Source organism: Siniperca chuatsi, linkage group LG13 (assembly GCF_020085105.1).
Source record: "Siniperca chuatsi isolate FFG_IHB_CAS linkage group LG13, ASM2008510v1, whole genome shotgun sequence".
NCBI classification, from domain to species: Eukaryota; Metazoa; Chordata; class Actinopteri; order Centrarchiformes; family Sinipercidae; genus Siniperca; species Siniperca chuatsi.
Window position 1 is genome coordinate 13,678,479 of NC_058054.1, and position 20,287 is coordinate 13,698,765.

At 40.1% G+C, this 20,287-nt stretch overlaps 1 protein-coding gene across 1 annotated transcript in view; it reads left to right on the plus strand.

Moving 5' to 3' along the window:
- The first annotated feature begins 5,585 nt into the window (after window positions 1–5,585).
- The window catches only part of slc22a23 (solute carrier family 22 member 23), a 36,593-nt gene continuing 21,891 nt past the window's right edge, over window positions 5,586–20,287 (plus strand). Inside the window, exons 1-3 of the mRNA XM_044220641.1 lie at window positions 5,586–9,075; window positions 15,492–15,595; window positions 15,689–15,843. Coding sequence (XP_044076576.1) covers window positions 8,638–9,075; window positions 15,492–15,595; window positions 15,689–15,843 — 697 coding nt within the window. The 5' untranslated portion in view covers window positions 5,586–8,637. The remainder of the gene's footprint in view (window positions 9,076–15,491; window positions 15,596–15,688; window positions 15,844–20,287) is intronic.

The following is a 20,287-nucleotide window of genomic DNA, read 5'->3' on the forward strand; positions in this document are numbered from 1 at the left end:
GCACCCACTAGCCTGTGTGGGAAGATTAGCGCTGGGGATGTCATTTCATTCTGCTTTTATGTTGCAATCATAACTTTGCCTGCTCAGCTGAATTATGATGAATTACAACATGTGTTCCAACTTTATGTTACGGGCACCTGAGGAAAGTGACTTAAAGTTACTTTGGCTACTTTGCCATTATTCTTGGTTATTAACAGCCTATCTTGTTACAAATAAAAGCAGTTGTCTGCCATCTTCAAAGCATATCCTATAGGTTTACACAGACAGCTTATGTTTAATTATTAATGTCCGAGATGTTGTATCATCTAGGCCTATGTGGTACATTTGGGACCAGCTGTGTTATCGTATTAGATTGGTTATATTGTAAGCGCCACCTCATATTTTGTGAAATCTACAATTGGAGTAAATTGATTTATATATACAGTGTTTGGAATAGCATCTCACTTGACTGCAAAAAAATACAATCATGCCTTTTCCTGTTATGATTTTACATGACTTTAGCTTTATTGTTATTTTACTGGCTAATATAAATGAGCAGAGTGTAGGATTTAGTGGCATCTAGCGGTGAAATTGCAGTTTGCAACCATTTGAATACCGCTCGCCTCACTCTCCCGCTCCAAGGGTGTAGGAGAAACTACGGTGCCCGCGAAAAACGCGAACGGCCCTGTGCAGAGCCAGTGTTTGGTTTGTCCGTTCTGGGCTTAGTCTCTCACCCATGCTACCTTTTAATTTCTGTCCACTGCATGTAATGGATAAATATATAAAATAAAATACATTCCTAATTTTGCTGAGGGCTCACTGAAGCTCACTTATAAACCCTCTTAAGATTTATTCTTCATTCATGATGTGATTTCTTTTTAGATTTGGGTTCCCAATACATTTCTGGGCATTGTGCTGGCTCCTTTTCCCCTCTGTCAGAGTTTCGGCTTCAATATGGACTCATTTAAAGCCTGGGCAAGTGATAGTGCTACATATCCAGTTGACAAGAATTAAAGAATACAGCAGCCAACACATTTAATCCCCAGTGGAGTGAGTGGTTGCACAAAGAATTTGTCAACCTGGGGTTCAACATTCTTGAGGTCAAAAGGAGACCATCTGAGAGTTCAGTGTTTTGCGTAGCTGCTTGAAGCTGACAACCAAGTGACACCAAGTATATTTTTTTATATCTCCATTTTGTTACTCTCACTGTCTTTACTTCTCTACTATCTCTCCTTTTTTCTGCACACACCGCACACCACAGGTAGGCGTGTCAGAGCTTTGAAAAGTGAAAGGGAGTGAGAAAGACAAGGAGACAGAGTAGGGAGGGCCACACATACCTAGCGTCAGTGTAAGACAGTGTATCAAACAGTGTGTGGGTAAAAAAGAAGTTGGAGAAAAGTCTGAAGAGTAAACAATTAACCAGAGTGTGCTTTTATTTGAGTGTGCAGATATGTTAAATGAGACAAGTGGAAAAGACAGATGATCCAAGTGAGGAAAAGATATATCCACAAAAATGACAATGCAGTGTCTGAAATGCTTTGCTCTTAATGAACTAGCTCATAATAAAGTCTTACAGCCTTTATGACTGACGAAGAAAACAACAGTTGACTTTGCTGACGACATATTGTGCCCTCTGGTGTTTTAGCCCTGAGCTATAGCCACTGAACACACACAACTACTAACTACACTACACCACATATTAGTGTGAGGACAGAGAGAAAGAGAGAGATAGGAGGAGAGAGAGGCATGGTCAAGGGTGAAAACTGAACTGACGACTTTAAGAAATCAACGCCCTAAACTGGAATTTGCAAACCATTTAAGCATTATTGCCATTTCCTTTTTCATATTCAGATTTATTTAATGTATTTGAAAATCTTGACATGACTTGTCCATGCTGAATACCTCATACAGTAACTTTCAAACATACGATGACAGTCTTATTTATAATGACAATTTCTTGAAAGGTCAGCCTCACAAGGCAAACACACCCACCTAAAGACACACCTTACATTTCTTCCCCACTAGGCTCAGGTGGGTTTGCTTTACGTGTTTGCTTTTTTTCCAAACAAAAGAGACAGCAAGACTGAACATGTACAATCTTCCAAACTTCAGTCACAGCTCTCGTGCCAAAAGAGACAGACTGAACAGTAGGACAGTTAATCTTGCTGAGATAGTGCGAAGGTTAAATGGAACCAGGCCGCTAATTTTAAGCTCTCCAACAGAAAGGGTTTGGCCTTATTAAACCTCAGACACACAACCGACTTAAAGTTATTTTCTGAGATTGTTGTGCAGGGTTTTTTGGGGGGGGGTTTGTGTTTAGTCTGCTTGAGTTTGCAAGTACATTTTTTGCAAGATAATCTTTCTTTGAGATTCAGTCACAGCAAGGTGTGGCAAATACTGCAGGGAAGGCTCATCTTGCCAGATTTAGTGAAACTTGTGTGACATGCACTGGAGCCACCCTCTGACTGATCCTCTTTTATTCTCTGTGTTTCTTTGACCTATACTGTCTTCACTATCCGTTCAGATGTACACAGGGCATTATGACGAGAAAGTATACGATTTGCTGACTGTCTCTTTAACTTGGGAGTAAATATTTAACTGAATGTTTGCTGTCTGCACTGAAGTCTAGTGTGGGTCACTGCTACATGTCCTGGTTGCAAACAGGAGGTTTGTTGCAAAGGTGAGTTTGCCACTCATGTATGTGTTACCAAACTGACATCTGGAATATAAATCTAAACCTTAAACACACCAAGCTGTCTGGCTTAATGGAAGTGAAACGTGATTAATCAAAAACAATGCAAGGGCAGCGGCAGGTTAACTCTCACGAATTAGTGATTCATAATGACTGCGAGACTTGCTGACACTTGTAGACGCATGATATCATTTACAGACACTGGCGCTGACATCAGTCACTGAGTAAACTGGAAAAAAAATAAAAAAAATAATCTGACAGCTGGTTTATAAGCAATTGACATCATCTCACTTATTGTGTCCTGATCTGAGTTTCCCCAGCAGCTTGTTAACATACAGATTGTTCCTCAGACTTTCCACTGCTTCATAGAACACTGAAAGACATTTCTTCAATGATTTATTCCCTGACATACGTGAAATAATTAGCATATAAAGTATCAGGATCAGCCTTCCATACAGTGGGGCAAAAAAGTATTTAGTCAGCCACCAACTGTGCAATTTCATCCACTTAAGATGAGGCCTGTAATTTTCATCATAGGTACACTTCAACTATCAAAGTCAGAATGGGGGGAAAGAATCCAGAAAAATCACATTGTCTGATTTTTAAAGAATTTATTTGCAAATCATGGTGGAAAATAACTTGTCAATAACAAAAGTTAATCTCAATACTTTGTTATACCTCTGTTGGCAATAACTCAAACATTTTCTGTAAGTCTTCACACACTGTTGCTGGCATTTTGGCCCATTCCTCCATGCAGATCTCCTCTAGAGCAGTGATGTTTTGGGGCAACACAGACTTTCAACTCCCTCTAAAGATTTTCTATGGAGTTGAGATCTGGAGACTAGCTAGGCCACTCCAGGACCTTGAAATGCTTCTTACGAAGCCACTCCTTCGTTGCCCGGGCGGTGTGTTTGGGATCATTGTCATGCTGAAAGACCCAGCTACATTTCATCTTTATTGCCCTTGCTGATGGAAGGAGGTTTTCACTACAAATCTCACGATACATGGCCCCATTCATTCTTTCCTTTACATGGATCTGTCACCCTGGTCCCTTTGCAGAAAAACAGCCCCAAAGCATGATGTTTCCACCCCCATGCTTCACAGTAGGTATGGTGTTCTTTGGATGCAACTCAGCATTCTTTCTCCTCCAAACAAAAAGTTGAGTTTTTACCAAAAAGTTCTATTTTGGTTTTATCTGACAGTCTCTCTTCTGGATCATCCAAATGCTCGCTAGCAAACTTCAGACGGGCCTGGACATGTACTGGCTTAAGCAGGGGGACACGTCTGGCACTGCAGGATTTGAGTCCCTGGCGGCATAGTGTGTTACTGATGGTAGCCTTTGTTACTTCGGCCTAGCTCTCTGCAGGTCATACACTAGGTCCCCCCGTGTGGTTCTGGGATTTTTGCTCACCGTTCTTGTGATCATTTTGACCCCACGGGGTGAGATCTTGCGTGGAGCCCCAGATCGAAGGAGATTATCAGTGGTCTTGTATGTCTTCCAATACTTGCTCCCACAGTTGATTTCTTCACACCAATCTGCTTACCTATTGCAGATTCAGTCTTCCCAGCCTGGTGCAGGTCTACCATTTTGTTTCTGTGTCCTTTGACAGCTCTTTGGTCTTGGCCATAGTGGAGTTTGGAGTGTGATGGTTGTGGACAGGTGTCTTTTATACTGATAAGGAGTTCAAACAGGTGCCATTAATACAGGTAACGAGTGGAGGACAGAGGAGCCTCTTAAAGAAGAAGTTATAAGTCTGTGAGAGCCAGAAATCTTGCTTGTTTGTAGGTGACCAAATACTTATTTTACTGAGGAATTTACCAATTAATTCATTAAAAATCCTACAACCTATGTGATTTCCTGGATTCTTTCCCCCCATTCTGACTCTCATAGTTGAAGTGTACCTATGATGAAAATTACAGGCCTCTCTCATCTTTTTAAGTGGGAGAACTTGCACAATTGGTGGCTGACGAAATACTTTTTTGCCCCACTTTATATGGAGGAATATGTGTGTATGGTAGAATGCCAACTCCTCAAGTCACTAAACCCTCCCAAATTCCCCAGAATATTACAGAGGACATGACCTCAGTCCTCAATTGTGAAAAAAAATCTACAACATCAGAGGCCATGATTTTGACTAACAAAAACAACAACTTTTGTGTTAGACTTCTTTTCTTCTGCAATATTTGCTTATTTGCAAGAAAATTAACTGAAGGCTCTTTACAGTATTTGTGCATTAGCATGGGTGTATCTTTGTGTGGTCGTGCACAGTCCATACACTGTGTACACTGCCCATGAATTTATGGTTTTGCTTACCTATCTAAGTTGCCATAACCCCACAGTAATAAATCACACAACATTGCACTAGTCTGTCTGTTGGACTTTGAAACCAAAGTGCACTGAAACTATATTATACGAATTTGTTCTTTTGTGGAAGGTTGTGTTGTTGTTAAATCTGTAAATCTGTTACACTGTTATCTGACTGTGAAAAGGAAAAGTTCATGTGTCTTAACAGCAGAACAGTTTGAATTACTCACTGCAGAGTGAAAGCTCAGGCACACCTCTGTTTTTTTTCTGTTTCACAACTCATGTGTAACCAGACAGATAGACCAACTCTACACACACACACACACACACACACACACACACACACACACACACACACACACACACACTTGAGCTGACTCACATCATTGCCTGGGGCGGGTCCTGGACACACCTGAATTAGCTGCCTGGGATGGTAACGAGCATGTTTGAATGATTACAAACAGCACAGTGAGATAGTATGACGATACAACGGTCGACTGGTTTCTGTTGGCGCACAGCCATGCGATATGTTCTGCACACTCTACAATAGAAAACATTGTCTGGGTGACAGACTTGTAAAGGATGTAGATAAAATATGTCCGGTCATTAATGTTTTTTTTTATTACCTCTTTAAACAATAGAGAAGCAGGGAAAAGAAGAAAAGTGGAGGACTTTTCATTTTACAAGACATTTATAATTCATTCATTAGCTGTTGCACAGCACATTGAAAGAATTTTGTGAGAATTTTAAACCCACAAATTTAAAAATACAAAACTGTTTATGTTGCATGATTGTTGCCAGATTAAAAAAAAATAAAAAATAGGCTGCAAATGCTGCAATGACAAGAAAGCAGTGCTGTTGCTCCAGTCTGCCTGCAGGGGTCATCAGTGTGTAACAAGACACAAGAAGACACACTGCAGGCTATATTCAGGGGCCAGTCATCCTGCCACTCAGGATCTGTCATGCTAGCTATGCATGCAGTAATACCTAAGAGCTGTGTGTTGATTCTTAAAATGTACTGTATGTCAAATGTGAAATAAGCTGGGTTCACATCAGTGTCTGCTCCAATGTAATGTGTCACAATTGTAGGCTATTTTGTTCATAATAATCATTTAAAAAGAAGAAGAATCACGGTCTCAAATTGTCAAAAACAAACAAAATCAATCATGTCTTCACTTGCAGATCTTTGAGAAACTAATAAAAAATAAATGTGCATGATTCAACACCTTGAGTCAATAAAGATAGTATGTACTAACACATTATGGCCAGGAGGGTGGAGCATTGCTAAATACAGTGTTCTGCAGATAAGGCAGGAGTCTTCCATCACATGGTCAGATAAATATAGGCTATCAAGCTAGTGGGTGTAAATCAAACCTGACCAATTTTGAACTCTTTGTTATCATAAATACTGTTCAGTTTATCCAGTTCCCATGAGGCTTCCTTAAATCCTTCACAATGAGTAACACAAAATAATCATGTTCATAATTCAAGACGTCTGTGTTCAGGTCAAATCTGAGTGATCATTAAAAAAAGTAAATTAATGGTTGACTATGATTTGGTGTAAAGTTTAGTTTTGCGACCATATGCTTTTATTAAATTCACAATAATGCATGAATTATATGTGTTACAAAACGAGTGGTGGAATTTCAGTAAAATGTGAGCATGAGATATTAAAATAATTCATAATCTTAACTGATACTGATCAAATCGATTTTGTTGATTAAAATGTGTAAGACAGCACGAGATGTGTAGCTATAAAGAATGGACCCACATTCTAACTGGGCATACTTTATAAAGGGTTTATATGTTGGGGCTTTATTGATTGGTAATAAATACTGTATTAATGCTGCATATTTTAGCAATTAGACATTAATAAGGAAACGTTTGGGGTTGCCAGGCTGTGAAAAAATGGCCGGTGTTTATCCTCCTCCAGCATAACTTGCTCTTGACTTTTTAGTTCTTCAATTCATCAGCAAGACCCCTCAATGTTCAGTTCAACCACTTACCTGCTGGAAAGAGCTGAAGACCATCTGGAACAAAATCCACTTATTAACTACTAATTAACATTTACAATTCCAGACTTGATAAATTATAATTATAGCAGAAGAACCTCATTATTAATGACTTACTAATATTTAGAACTGCAGACCTGTTGGCTTATTATGAAGTGAGAAACTGATTCAATTTCTCACCACCAGGCAACTTAAAAGTTATTTTTAATTATTGATCTATAAATGCATTCATAGAGATTCAGTAACCTTGAACAAAGTGAGTAATATCTTTAGTTACAAACCCTTTATGCTGTATTAGATATTGATATGTAAAGAATTGTATGGGGCTGACCAAAATTGTGTTAAAACCTCAGTGAGATTTAGTTAACACAAATGTAAAAAATCACAAGAAAGTAGGAATGACTACAAAATGCTGACTCTGACACTCATCAAAGCGCGATGTAAATCACCAAAAAAAGCTAAAACCTACGACTACCAATAAAATAGAACATAATGAAGCCTACAATCTATGACAAGACAAATTCTTGATTTGATTTTCTCTCTCAATCACACAGACTCAAATATTGTCAAGACTAAACCCCTTTGAATGCTGCTTCCACACACTGTTCATACACTATTGTCCCTGTACAACCGACAAAAGCTCATTTTACCCTGTAGGCTATTAGAGATTTTTGCTCACAAATTAAAAGTTATTACAAGTTATACAAAGAATAATAATCTTTTTTTATTCACCTTTGCTGGCATCTAAAATAGAAGTGGCATGTTTTTGTTGTTTGCTACAGAAATGGGCGGGGACAGAGCTAGTTCTTCCTGCTCCTACCGCCTGTTGACATCTGTACTGTGCATTTAAAATCTCTGTATTTATGTATGCATGTATGTATATTTATTCATTACTTATTTATCTATAATATTTGGGACAATTTCAGTTGGAATTTCTGGAAGCCCAGGGTCCAAATAACTGGCTCTTGTGACTTCCTTGAAAAAAATGCGTAATTTCAATTTCTTATTTGATTTGTATTCTGTCATTAAATAATATACACATACCATTATTTGCTAAAATTATGCAACAGATTTAACAGTCTGTTCATTTATAAAAAATATACAAACACAAGTGCTGGTGTATTTTTGCTGAAAATTATAAAATAGGCTATTATAAGGAGCAATAATACTGTTCTTTTTCAGTAGGCTAGTTGACTTGCTCTACTGCTGCAAAGAAAATGAGCGCTTTCCTTTCAAAGTGGTTACAGGTGGCCATGTTGGGGTAGAGTCGACAGCACACAGCTTTTATGGGCAGGTGTGTTACCTGTGGCTCCCCCAGGAAGCACTTCTCAGTGCTCTGCTACCACAGCTGACCGACAGAGATCCCAATGAACCAGACGACGGAAAAGATCATGACATAGTTTCCCTCGTCATTAATTCACTGTAATCCGCCTTTGTTTCGGAACCCGAGTTCCGCACGGGTTTTGTGGCAGGCGGAGGTAAGTGCTTCCTGATAATAAAGAGGTGCGTCTTATTTCCATTCCTGTGATTGACTGCGCACGGCTTTCACCGCCGGAGCTGGGGGCATTGACGCATTGTGGAGTCGACAGGGGGTAGCACTGCAACCCCGGCTTCGCTACACAACGGAGGCATCTATCGGCGACACCGCGATGGCCGTGGTGCAGCTCGACACGGTGGACCATCAACCGGAGAACGGCTTCGTGTCCCCTGAAACCACGTTGCCGGGGCTGCTGACACGCATCGACGGTTCTGTTCTGCCATTTCTCGGGGGATTTGGGAAGTACCAGAAACAGCTGATCGTGCTGACATGGATTCCGGCGTTATTTATTGGATTCAGCCAGTACTCTGATAATTTCCTCCTTGCCCAGCCGAACAGTACATGTGTCCAGCCTTTGGCAAACCTGATAAATCAGACTACAAGTCATTCCTCGTTGTTAGACAGTCCAAAAAACATAAGCGCGCGGCCAGCTTATATTCATGCCAATGGAAGTTACAGCACCCACAATGACACGACCAACATGCAGTGTAGGTGCAGTGAATGGACATTCGAGCTGCACACTGGACTTGTGCAGAATGTGGTTACCAAGGTAAGCTGTCCATCTTGAGGATGGGCATCCTTTGCATCATCTTGTGTTATGCGTCTGTGATCCGCTCTAATCCTTTTAGGATCGATTTACGTTAGTGAGAGGGAGGAATCCTGCTACCTTTCAACACTACATCCATCGTTAAAAATATATCACTTTTCAAGCAGCAATATAGTCATGTTAATATAAAATTGTGCCCAAATCGTGTTCTTTGACAGCTGCTGGATAGTGGTTGTGGTTATGCCTCCATTATTGCATCCGAGGCGTGCATTTCTCCATAGTGGGCCGTCTAGCACTGAGTCATTTATATTCTGTAACGTTAGAGATCCTACAGAGCCACGAATCGGCTCACATTGGACTTAAACGTTGTAGGATTGTATAGTTAAGAGCCTGCATCGTGCTGACAGTGAGTCATCGCAACAGCTGACTCTACACACCAATGTGACCTATAGCAGAGACACCACCATTGGCACATTGGGCAAAACTGCCAGGGCTGGTGGAATCTGCCGGTTGTAGTAATGGACATAATAGACATGGAGCCTTTTGATTTGGAGCAAAGGTCATTTTTGCTCTCTCTAGAATAATGCAACCCCATCCCTAGTCAAACATCACCTGCTCTATCACTGCCCTAAACAAACACCAGTGAGATATTCTTATAGCTTTCATTCTGAGCACCGTCAGTACTGTGACTCCCAAAGGTGATGACTTTACCTCCTATCACATCACGGTAATGTTGTGATATTCCTATCTGTACACGCCAGGCTGAGGAGACAGCATAGGCCTGCAGTCATCAGAGCTGGTCTCTCATTACGCCTATCAGCCCAAGATATCAAGTTTTATTTTTGTGTGAGAAGAAAAGCATGAAGCTTTGATCCACAGGGCTCTGAGTTAACTTGACATACATATTGATGGGATAGCATGATGTAAATCTTTAGGGAAAAGATTCTTATCACAGAGTAGTTAAGAAACCGAATGAATCAGTAGACATCAATGTTCAACGTTCGGTTTTGCTTAGAAAAAGTCTAAAATGTTGATACACACTCTGATGACCTCACACACCCTTGCAGAGCACAATAACTGGCATTTTAACCTGCAGCATCTTCACCTCTGAAGAGTTTGGCATGCATGCCATACTCAAAAGGCAGGAAGCGTTAGATCTGAAGTAGGGCTTTGAAACCTCTCTGTGCTATAGGAGGGGGTTGTGGCCACTGTGATGCCAACAGCCCATCTGCTTATCACTGATAATGTCCCCATTTAAATGAAGCAAATAAAATGCAGCTGTGGCATTTTAATTCAGTCATGAGCCAGGGGTGCAGTTTAAGTCTTGATTTCACTTACTGTCCACAGGGTAATTTGGGGGGTGGGGTTGCATGAACTAAGGCCAGGCTGATAAACTGTTTTTATCTATGGAGGCGTTCAGAATACTCTTAAACTGGAGCTGAATATGAAGTCATATCTTAGGAGAATTGGGCCGATCCATATTACTAACAATCAAAAAATGCTCAGTTCTCTCATGGGTAAAACACAAAGAGAAGTTTCCGACATGAAGGCTTTAGTACTAAAACACTTGCAGGCCCTCCTCTCATGCTGGTGTCATAACTTGTAGATTCTAATATTTGTGTTGCCTTTGCACGCATACGGAGAATGTCATGTTGACACTACCACCACTGCAGATCAGTGACAGGCCTGAGCAGTCGGTTAAAGTGTCTGACTGTGCTCGTCTTCCCTGACCCATGCAGTCCACATTCTGACAAGGTCACCGTCAGGAGAAATGGTATCAGATGGCATGCAGACGAATTCCAAAATGCAGCCAAAAATGAAGCAGAATTGACTCTCCCACTTGTCGTTGGCTTTGTGTCTTTTGACAATCTGTCCCTCACTCTTCGAAGGCCCCTTTTTTTCCCCACCACAGCACAGGATCTAGGATGTGAAACTACAGTAGGAAGTGGTGACTTGGCATTTCTCCCTATGTTTGGATTGCATACGCATAATTGCACATGACTGGGCTCAGCTATCTGTGACACTGGATCCTTAAAAAGCAGATCAGAGTGTCACACTTACGAAATGTGGTAGTGTCTCTGTCAAAATGTACCAACACAGTCTAAACCCATGTTACTCTATTAACCCTTTGTATCACATGAGGTAAACATGCAAATATATGAAGATGTTATCACTGTGTGCCACATAGGTGTTGCCTCCAGAAGCACAGGAATACATTTCTGCTCACTCCTTTTTCTCAGGGTGTCACAGAAAGAAGGCTTTGATGGAGGCGGTGGAGGTGAAGGATCCAAAGTGGTTAATGTGGAGACCCATCCTAATTGAGTCTAAGCTCTCCTCAGGGTCCGTCTTAATTGGACTGAGCCTTAAAAATGAGAATGTATCATTACTCAGAGACAGATAGAGTCTCTCTGAAACCTATCCTACTCAGCTCCCATTCAGACGGGGAGTGGCCTGAGAACCACTTCAAAGCAAAGATTAACCTCTACACTGATCCCCTGTGAAAGTGTGGTTCTTGCATATTAATCAGAGACACTCAACATTTAGGGATTGATGATGATTTTAACATCTAAAACTGAATACTACTTCTACTTCACCGTAGAGTGGTGTTTGGACTGGTACAAAACTACGACGCCATCATGCATTTAAGCTCATTTTAATCTAGAACATATGATGTCAGAAAATGAGATGTCAGAAAATGATGAAAGAATGCCTTCAGATTGCTTATTTTGTCTGACAAACCCAAAGATATTCCATTTAAACTGTCGATTAGTGGATCAACAGAAAAATAATCGGCAAACTATTTTGATAATCGATTAATCATTTAAAGTAATTTTTAAAGCAAAAATACCAAACATTCTGTATATTTTGGGGTTTTGGACGGTTGGCCGGACAAAACAAGACATTTTAGGATGTTATGTTGTGCTTTGGGAAACTGAAATTATATCCATTTTATAGACTCAACAATGAATTAAATAATCAAGAAATATAATAGGCTTCTTGGGCAATCGATAATGAAAATAATCATTAGTTACAGCCCTAGTTGAGTGATTAATTGATTAATTGTTTCAGCATTACTTCAGTATTAACATGGTACAATTATACAGTATGTCAGTGCCATTTTTGTATTTATTTTTTCTTAGAATGTAGGTTAGAGCATTGTATGAAAGTGATAAGGAAGATATGTTGTAAAAGCACATTAGTGGGTACACCCAGACCCAGTATCACTGTGCTGGAGGTTGCACACCCATAGATCTGAAAGATGATACTATAGTTGAACACCCATGTAGGCCTCTCTGCTCTGTGTCCCTTCATACTGTTTACCCAGCTGGTTGGCTCCTTCCACAGATCTCGGATCAGTGTGGGACACTTTGAAACAGTCTCTGTTGTCGAAAGGTCGATGACCCCACTGCAGATACCCAGTCAGCACACGATGACAGCCACTCACAGCGTCAGCTGGGGGTAAAGACGCTGGTGTGACCAAAAGATAGAACTCTGTTGAGACTCTAGGTGTGTGTGCTGCAGGCTTGTTTCTGATAAGTGCTGTTTTGTAACAGGGAGGGGTGAACATTGTGGGGTGTCTGAACCTTAGCCATGGTTTAAGTTTGTTTTTAGGATTGTGTGATGGAATTCAGGTTGTGTTGGTTGGTTGTCGATACATATCAAGTCTATTTGGTGACACAGATGTCTAGTTATGATTCTTAGCTGTCAACAAAAGGAGGCAATGAATAACAGATTGATGGAAAAAGGTTTTTTGTTTCACCATCTGTCACTGTTGGCTGCAGGAAAATATAACTGCCATCAGCCAGCTTGTCAAACATGTTTAGTGTTTTTTTTAATTGAATGTGCAGTTTAATCTGGATGCTACAGTAGTGTGACAGAGTCACACCTAGATAGTATAAACATGCTCTCAGACTTTAAGGCCCTCAGGCTACATCACCAATGTCAGATATGTGTGTATTGTTTCCTTTTTGACTTCTTTTTACCACAAAACTGCAATGGAGAGTGAGTATGTGTAGTATATATTTATCTTTTTGCTCTCTCTCACCTTCCTTTTAAATCCCTGCGTTATTCTCTTTTACCCTCACCTAAGCTACCACCACATTATAGAATTTCAACCCTTCAGTGAAGCAGTGATGCTAAAACTTGCACTTGGAAGCAGGAAGAGTCTAATAACCACGGTGATGGTCTGTTGCTAGGCAGTAACTATGCAGCAGTTCTCTCCATGTGTTTTCTGCCTTCTCCTCACATCTGCTTTTAAGTATCTCTAGCCCTCTCTCTTTAGCCCATTATTCTTTCCCATAATTTAACTTATTCTTTGCATTTCTCTCCATCTCTTTGTATGTTCTGTTTCTACATTGTATAATCTTTATTCCTCCCTCTCCGTCTCCCTCCTTCCTCATCTGCTCCCCCTCCATTGAAACCCCCACCCACCACTCTGTAGTTCAACGAGTGCAGAAATGTGCAGCTGTAGCTGAGAGGTCTTCATCTGAGCTAATGAGACTCACTGGTGTAGACTGATCATTGGTGGCCAGTCATTTGAGAGAGGTCGGCAGACACTGCAGGGATTTTAACTAATTTGCTTTTGGCCCGTCATTGTTCTGCATTTTCTGTCAGCTAATAGATTTAAATGCGCCTAACCCAACTCTACACATTGACTTCTGTCCATATTTTTTCCACTTGTGCTTATAGCTTATAGTGTGGATGCCCGTTAATGATTGCGTATGAGCTTGGCCAGAGTGTTGGCCTGGAGAGAAACCTGGTTAAAAACACATGCGAATTGGCAGATGCTTTTAAATAAAATACATTAATGATACTTTGGCTATCAAATTGGCTACCATGCTCTGCCCATTGGCTACACATTTTAACAGCAATTAACACTTGTGTGACGTTGCTGCTTTGTCTCTGGCATGTGACTCTGATATGTTGGTATTTTAGAACATTGGTCATCTGTCTGTGGTCACCCACAGATGTCTGTTCTGCACAGTCACCAAACTGTCATCCAGCTGTGCTGTGCCAGTCCCTCATCGCAGATGAGTCAGAACTTGTTTGCTTCCCTCTGTCTTTTTCTCTGCTGACATCGATACTGAAACCATGAATGAGTGGCATGCCTAGATCATGTGATGGCTGGATAGCTGTGGGTAATCCTGGAGCGTTCCATTCTGAAGAGGTCACTATGGTAGAGGTTATGAGAGGTTGGAGCCCCTCAGAGAAAAATGGAAGAACAAACTACACTTTGTATTTCAAGACGGGGTTGAAATAAATTAGATTTTTTTGTGACATGGCAATATATGTTCCGATATTCTTTTATAGTGATAGTGGTTTGGTGTATACATTAGGCAAAATCGAGGCAGAACTGAGATCAGTGTTGATCATATGATATGCACATGCTACGGCCACCATGCCCCTGGCTGCGCCTTCCTGCTGATGTGTCAGCACAGGCAACTGGGAGGCATATGTTGCTAAAAAGACCCATAAATCAAAATTCATCTAATGTTCTTCTCTGGATCAACTCCTCTACTAGGATCATTAAGTAATAATGTCAGTGATAGTCAAAGTTGCAGGTTGGGTAGATTTTTGGGGGGTATTGAGTTTCTTCCTATAAGCAGTTCACGTGCACAAGAAGTGCAATTACGCAAATACTCCACTGGGCTTTAGGTTTCCTGCTGCACCTCTCTACTATAATTGCTTGTGCTGTACAAGGTCTATCTGTCAGAATTTGTTGCCACTGGGGGGTGGGGTGGGGGGTGTCAGGGCCTGCTTGATTCATACAAAAGCATGCACACACTGCATTGTTTGCACTCGAAGAATTCCTCTGCTGCTGGGGTGGAGAGTTTCAATCACCGAAGAAAATAAAAAGAGGCAGAGTTGACTGTAATACTTTATATAATTTTGACACACAGCAGAGGAAGCATAAATAAATAAGAAATGTCAGCTTATGTACATCCAATAGTTTTTGACTGAGGACATTTTTGGCTGATTGCATTTGTGCTAAATTAACTAATAACCAAGCAAGTAATTACTCCATTAGAGAAATTCCAAAACTTTAAGTCTGTTTAGAGATGTACTGTTTTGGAGATCATTGAGCCTAAAGACTAATAGTTAAACAATAAGCAATTAATTAACATTTTTTAAGTGTTTATGTGTAAAATAATGGAATAATTAACAAAGGAAAGCTAATTGTTGGAGGAATATCATGTCAGTGTTTATATTAGACCAGGAAGCCCTTCTGTTACAGAATGTACCCTTATTACATTTCAGTGTTTTGAGTGGTAATAATTCCCCATAAATCATTCAGACCTAGTGGAGAGTGATAGTCAATAGATAAAAATGTCTCATCCTCAAATTTTTTTATTTATCTTTCTCCTTTTACCCAGCATACATTTCTTGGAACTAATGCCTGTGTTTATTTGTCTCTACAGTGGAGTCTGGTGTGCGACTCAGCATGGAAAGTCCACATTGCAAAGTTTTCTCTATTGGTGGGATCCATCTTTGGATACCTAGTGTTTGGAGTCCTTGCTGACTGGTAAGATTTTTGACAAAGCTCTTAACATGAAGTCTTATTCATTTTCACATTGTCCATAGTAAAAAAAAAAACAACTTTTACCTTACTCTGTAGGTTTGGCCGCCACCCAGTGCTGATCATGTCGGTGCTGTTCATGCTGGTGTTTGGTCTGACTGTGGCCTTCTCTGTCAATGCCCCCATGTTCAGCACCCTGCGCTTCTTTGAGGGCTTCTGCCTGGCAGGGATCACCCTTTCTCTCTATGTCCTCAGTAAGTCTTTATCTCTCAACTAAAAGTCCTGTGCTAACTGACCCTTTGCCAAGCCCCCTTTGTTATTGTTGCTACGCCTATCAAGCTCTCTATATGCACATATGCAGTTCACAATAATAATGTTGGCAGATTTACTACTCAAAAATAGTAAAGAATGGGCCTCTGATTTCACACAGAAGTATACGAAAGCAGGATTCACATTTCTCAACTATCAATTTTGTTGGCGGAAATGACAACTTTGCTAACAGATTTTACCTGTAGCTATCTAGCTAGCTGCTTAATGCTAACTCTGTGAGTTGGTTGAAAACTCTGTCTCCAACTGACTTTTTAATGTTTCCAGCTAACTCGTTTTAAACGAGAACCCTATAAAATATACACATGATAAAGCTGATGCTAACAGACTGACGATAAAGCTAGCAGGTCCCACGCAAAAAGTCAGCATTTTACAAGAGAAAAGGCTTTGACAAGAAGAATTAATCAATATGTTTGGCAAGCAACACTTTTTCAGGTAAGTTATGTTTGACTTGCTAAAGTGTAAACTTCCCCAAATCCAATAAAGAGCAGGACAGAGCCACTATCATTACTCTAAACTCTGATACAGCATCTTGGCTCCCACTCAGTGGATGTTGCGGTCCTGAATGGGTAATTTTCCAAGGTCATCTCTAATCCAACATAAGAATTTAGCTATCAAAGCTCCTTGGCTTTGGAGGTAACACAAGGTTACTGCTATTGGTAGTTTTAAGTTAGCTGGGCATGCAGCTTACCTTACAGCAAACAAACACACTGTTAAATTCATTCAGTTTTGCTCTTGTGTTTTTGGTTTTGGAAAGGTTTTAAAAAAGACATGACCCTCCAAACTCATTTTACACAGAATATCGCTTTCACTGGAGTCCCATGCACACCACTTTAGCATGTTGAGAAATCCATATCTTGACAGACCTGCCATGCCTAGTTATGGTTGTAAGATATTACTGGACAATCACTATTCCTGGCGGAGGTTTGGCAAATGTCATTTGATATGTGAATACTTATCTGTGTTGACTGTGAACATTGAATATTTTCCCTGATATTTGTGTTTGGTGCTGATAATAAACGTGGCCCTTCAAGAAGCAGAGACATTTTTCTTGAGGCCTTTCAGGTAGCGCTTGAAGCCCTTGAAAGCTGGTTTGTATACAATCCTTGCATTTCATTTTTGCACAGCAGTATACTGTAGAAAATGCAGGCCTATTCCATAGAAACCTGACAAATTACCTGTTGGCCAAATTAGTTTGTTTGGGACTTGGCTCCAATGTCTAGGCAGTAGGAGCAGCTCTTGTAGCACTACAAGTTGTAAGGAGCAGTTTTCTTCATTCGGACTGAGTAAATATTTGAATATTCTCACCTGACATATCTATATTTAAAAAAATTAAATTAAAGATTTTGGCCCACTAAAAGACAAAATAACCATTTAAATATCAGTATTGTGATAATGCTGTGATCATTTCTGCAATATTAATTTTGCTCATATCGCCCACTCTTAATCCGTAGTATCCACCCATTGATGCTGTTCTCATTATGACCAGACACATGTGAACAAAAGGCTATTTACTGACCTCCTAGCATTTATTGAACTGAATGCCATTGTTGGGATAAATGCTTATTACAGAACAACTACCAGTCTCCTTGAAGTGAACTCTTTAATTTTAATTTGGATGAACTAGCATGTGTCTTTTTCTGAGATTTTAATCCTTGTTATTTCTAATCAATAATCTGATAACGGCAGAAAGGGTTGGTGCTGGTGTGGTAACTTGTCTTCACTACAGCGTCTATAAGGTTCTCAGAGATGAATCCTCTCTGTTGATGTGACCTTCTCTCTGCACAGTAAAGGTTTAAATAATTAGTTCTGTGGGATTTTTGCGTTAATTCCAAAGAATGGGATGGAGGGGACTTTTTGATAGCATCCCAATAATTGGCCATGCAGTTAATGCATATTCTGGTCTCTGCGATGGATCCTTAAAAGCCTCTTTGGCCACAGTAATTGACCAGTTTGACCAGGTTTCAAAAGTGGAGGGAAGATGAGAGGGAGAGAGCAAGAGCGTGATGATGAAGGAAGGGGCCCTCAGTGTCCTTGTCATTCTAATTTACTCCACGCTGTATACCTTGAAAAGCTTCGCTGTACTCCCAAAATAGAAGGACCGTTTAGTCTGCTCCCAGGGCAAAGTAAAGAGGGTGGGGCAGAAGGAGGCAAAAGGGTGGAGTTAAGCTGTACAGTACGGTAACTCATCACATTTAATTAACTTGACATCTGCATCCATTGTTTTCACATTAGCCTACTGTTCAATAAATCAGTGGTTCTCAACCTGCTGGTTGGGACCCAATAGTAGGTGGTGAGGTTCATTTTGTAGAGTCATTATTTTTCTACATATCTACCATACAAGCTTGTATAACACACCTATTTTTTGCTTTTTGTCAAATGTTTGCTTATATCTTGTGAGATTTAGAATAGTATTCAGCTTGTAAACTTAGTCTGAGATGATGAGAATCAAATTAAACAATAAGATAAGAGAAAAATGAACAAAAATGTTAACCATCGTAAAAGATATATATCTGACATCTGTTCTGCATAGTGGTGCAGTGAACAATGCAACTTGCTGTTGTATAAAGGTAGAATTAAATAGCATTATTTGACCATTCTGATTGATAAAAAGGAAACAATACTTTAATATATCTGATGTAGCAGGGCTGCATTCCAAATAAACTACATTTGTGTCTAGAGAGTCCATTTGTTGTGAGTAACGATTTATGTTTTTCTCCTTGTATCTCATCCTCTTTATTTTCTTCTCATTTTTTTCCTGTATTTTAACTTTTATTCTATCCTTTCGCAGTCACTCTCTCTTTCTCTTTTGCTCAACCATTCTCTACCCTATTTTTACAGTCTTTGCATTTGCCATTCTAGCATACCACAGTCTACAAAACTACAATACAGTGATTGCAAAGTAAACCAAGTGGTCACGAACAATCTGTTGTAATTTTATAGGTGTTCTTTTCTTTATTCAGTCACCTTATGAATGGCTAATGCAACACCTTACCCTCTGCAATCATATTCAGGTGCCTGTTCAGTTGAACAATTGCTTAGAGGGCTAGAAGTTGTCAAGAATATCTAAAATATTAGGTTTAAAGTTTCTGTAGATTTATAAGAAAGTAACTCTAGAGGTAGTAACCTTGTTCACCCTAACACATGAAAGCCCAGCGTTTAACACTTTGATCAGGATTGTGGAGTCTGGTTAGGTAACCCATGTTGATCCATTTGCATCAACAGCAAACACAAGTTCTTCATATTTCCTTGCTTCAGGCAGAAACGGGTCATTATATTTCAGGCTACCAGATCCTCATTTAACAAGCATAACAAGCATATTGTTGCAGGGTTTTCCATTTCAGTTGGGTACTCAAACTAATTTCCACACAAATGCTCTTTCATAGTTTTTACTTATCACTTGTGTCCTTATGATTCTATAGGTTTTGTGTTGCTTTACTGCTGCCCTTATTTCTGACCATGTGTGGCCTCTGTCACATGATATTTACCCCGCAGCCACTCTGTATTGACAAAAATCCATGAGAGCTGCTCCAAGAATCGTTCAATAACACATTACTAGAGAGAGTCAATCGCTTTATTTCGAGGCATTATGTTTAGGGTATTTTTTTGCATTTGCATGAACGTTGGCCACATGCTAAGAGTTTAGCAAAAGCTAATATTCATTATAGTCCTGACACTGTTTCAGTCATATGACATTTTTGCATTTAACATTATGAACCACGTGCTTTGTTTGACTCTGCTTACAAAGTTAAGTCAGATCCAAATCCCAGCTTCGGCTGTATTTGCACTGGAGACATTACACTAATCCCCCCCCCCCATCAATCCATGTGCAATTAAGTCTTAGTTCATGGATCATGAAGGCTGGGCACCATTGTATGCCAAATTTAGAATCTAGAAAATAACAAAATGATAATTGCAATCTTTCCGTTTTGTCTGACAAACCATTTTATACATCCTAGTGAATACGGTAATGCAGTAATTAGGAAACAGCACCTTCCTGACCCACTGTTTATTACCTGATTGTGTGCTGAAGCATAAATCAGGAAATGCATTGAGTTTTCAGGATATGGGTGAGCCTCTTTTTAAGGGTGTAGAGCAATTTGCACACAGCTACAATCTGTTCCGCCAGGATGGCCTGTCGAAGTCAGTCAGGCCAACTGCAGGGGCCCAACATGGCTGATATGATGTGACACTTATACGCTAACTGCGACAGAGAGACAGAAAAAAACTGGAAAAGAGAATCGTTGCAGGGTGGTTTCAGACAAAGGGAGAGAATGTGAACTAGCAACTAATATGAGTAGAAAAAAGTGGTAAAGATTGCGAGTAATGTTGAAACTTTCCACCTCTGATTCTGAAGGGCACCAGACTAAG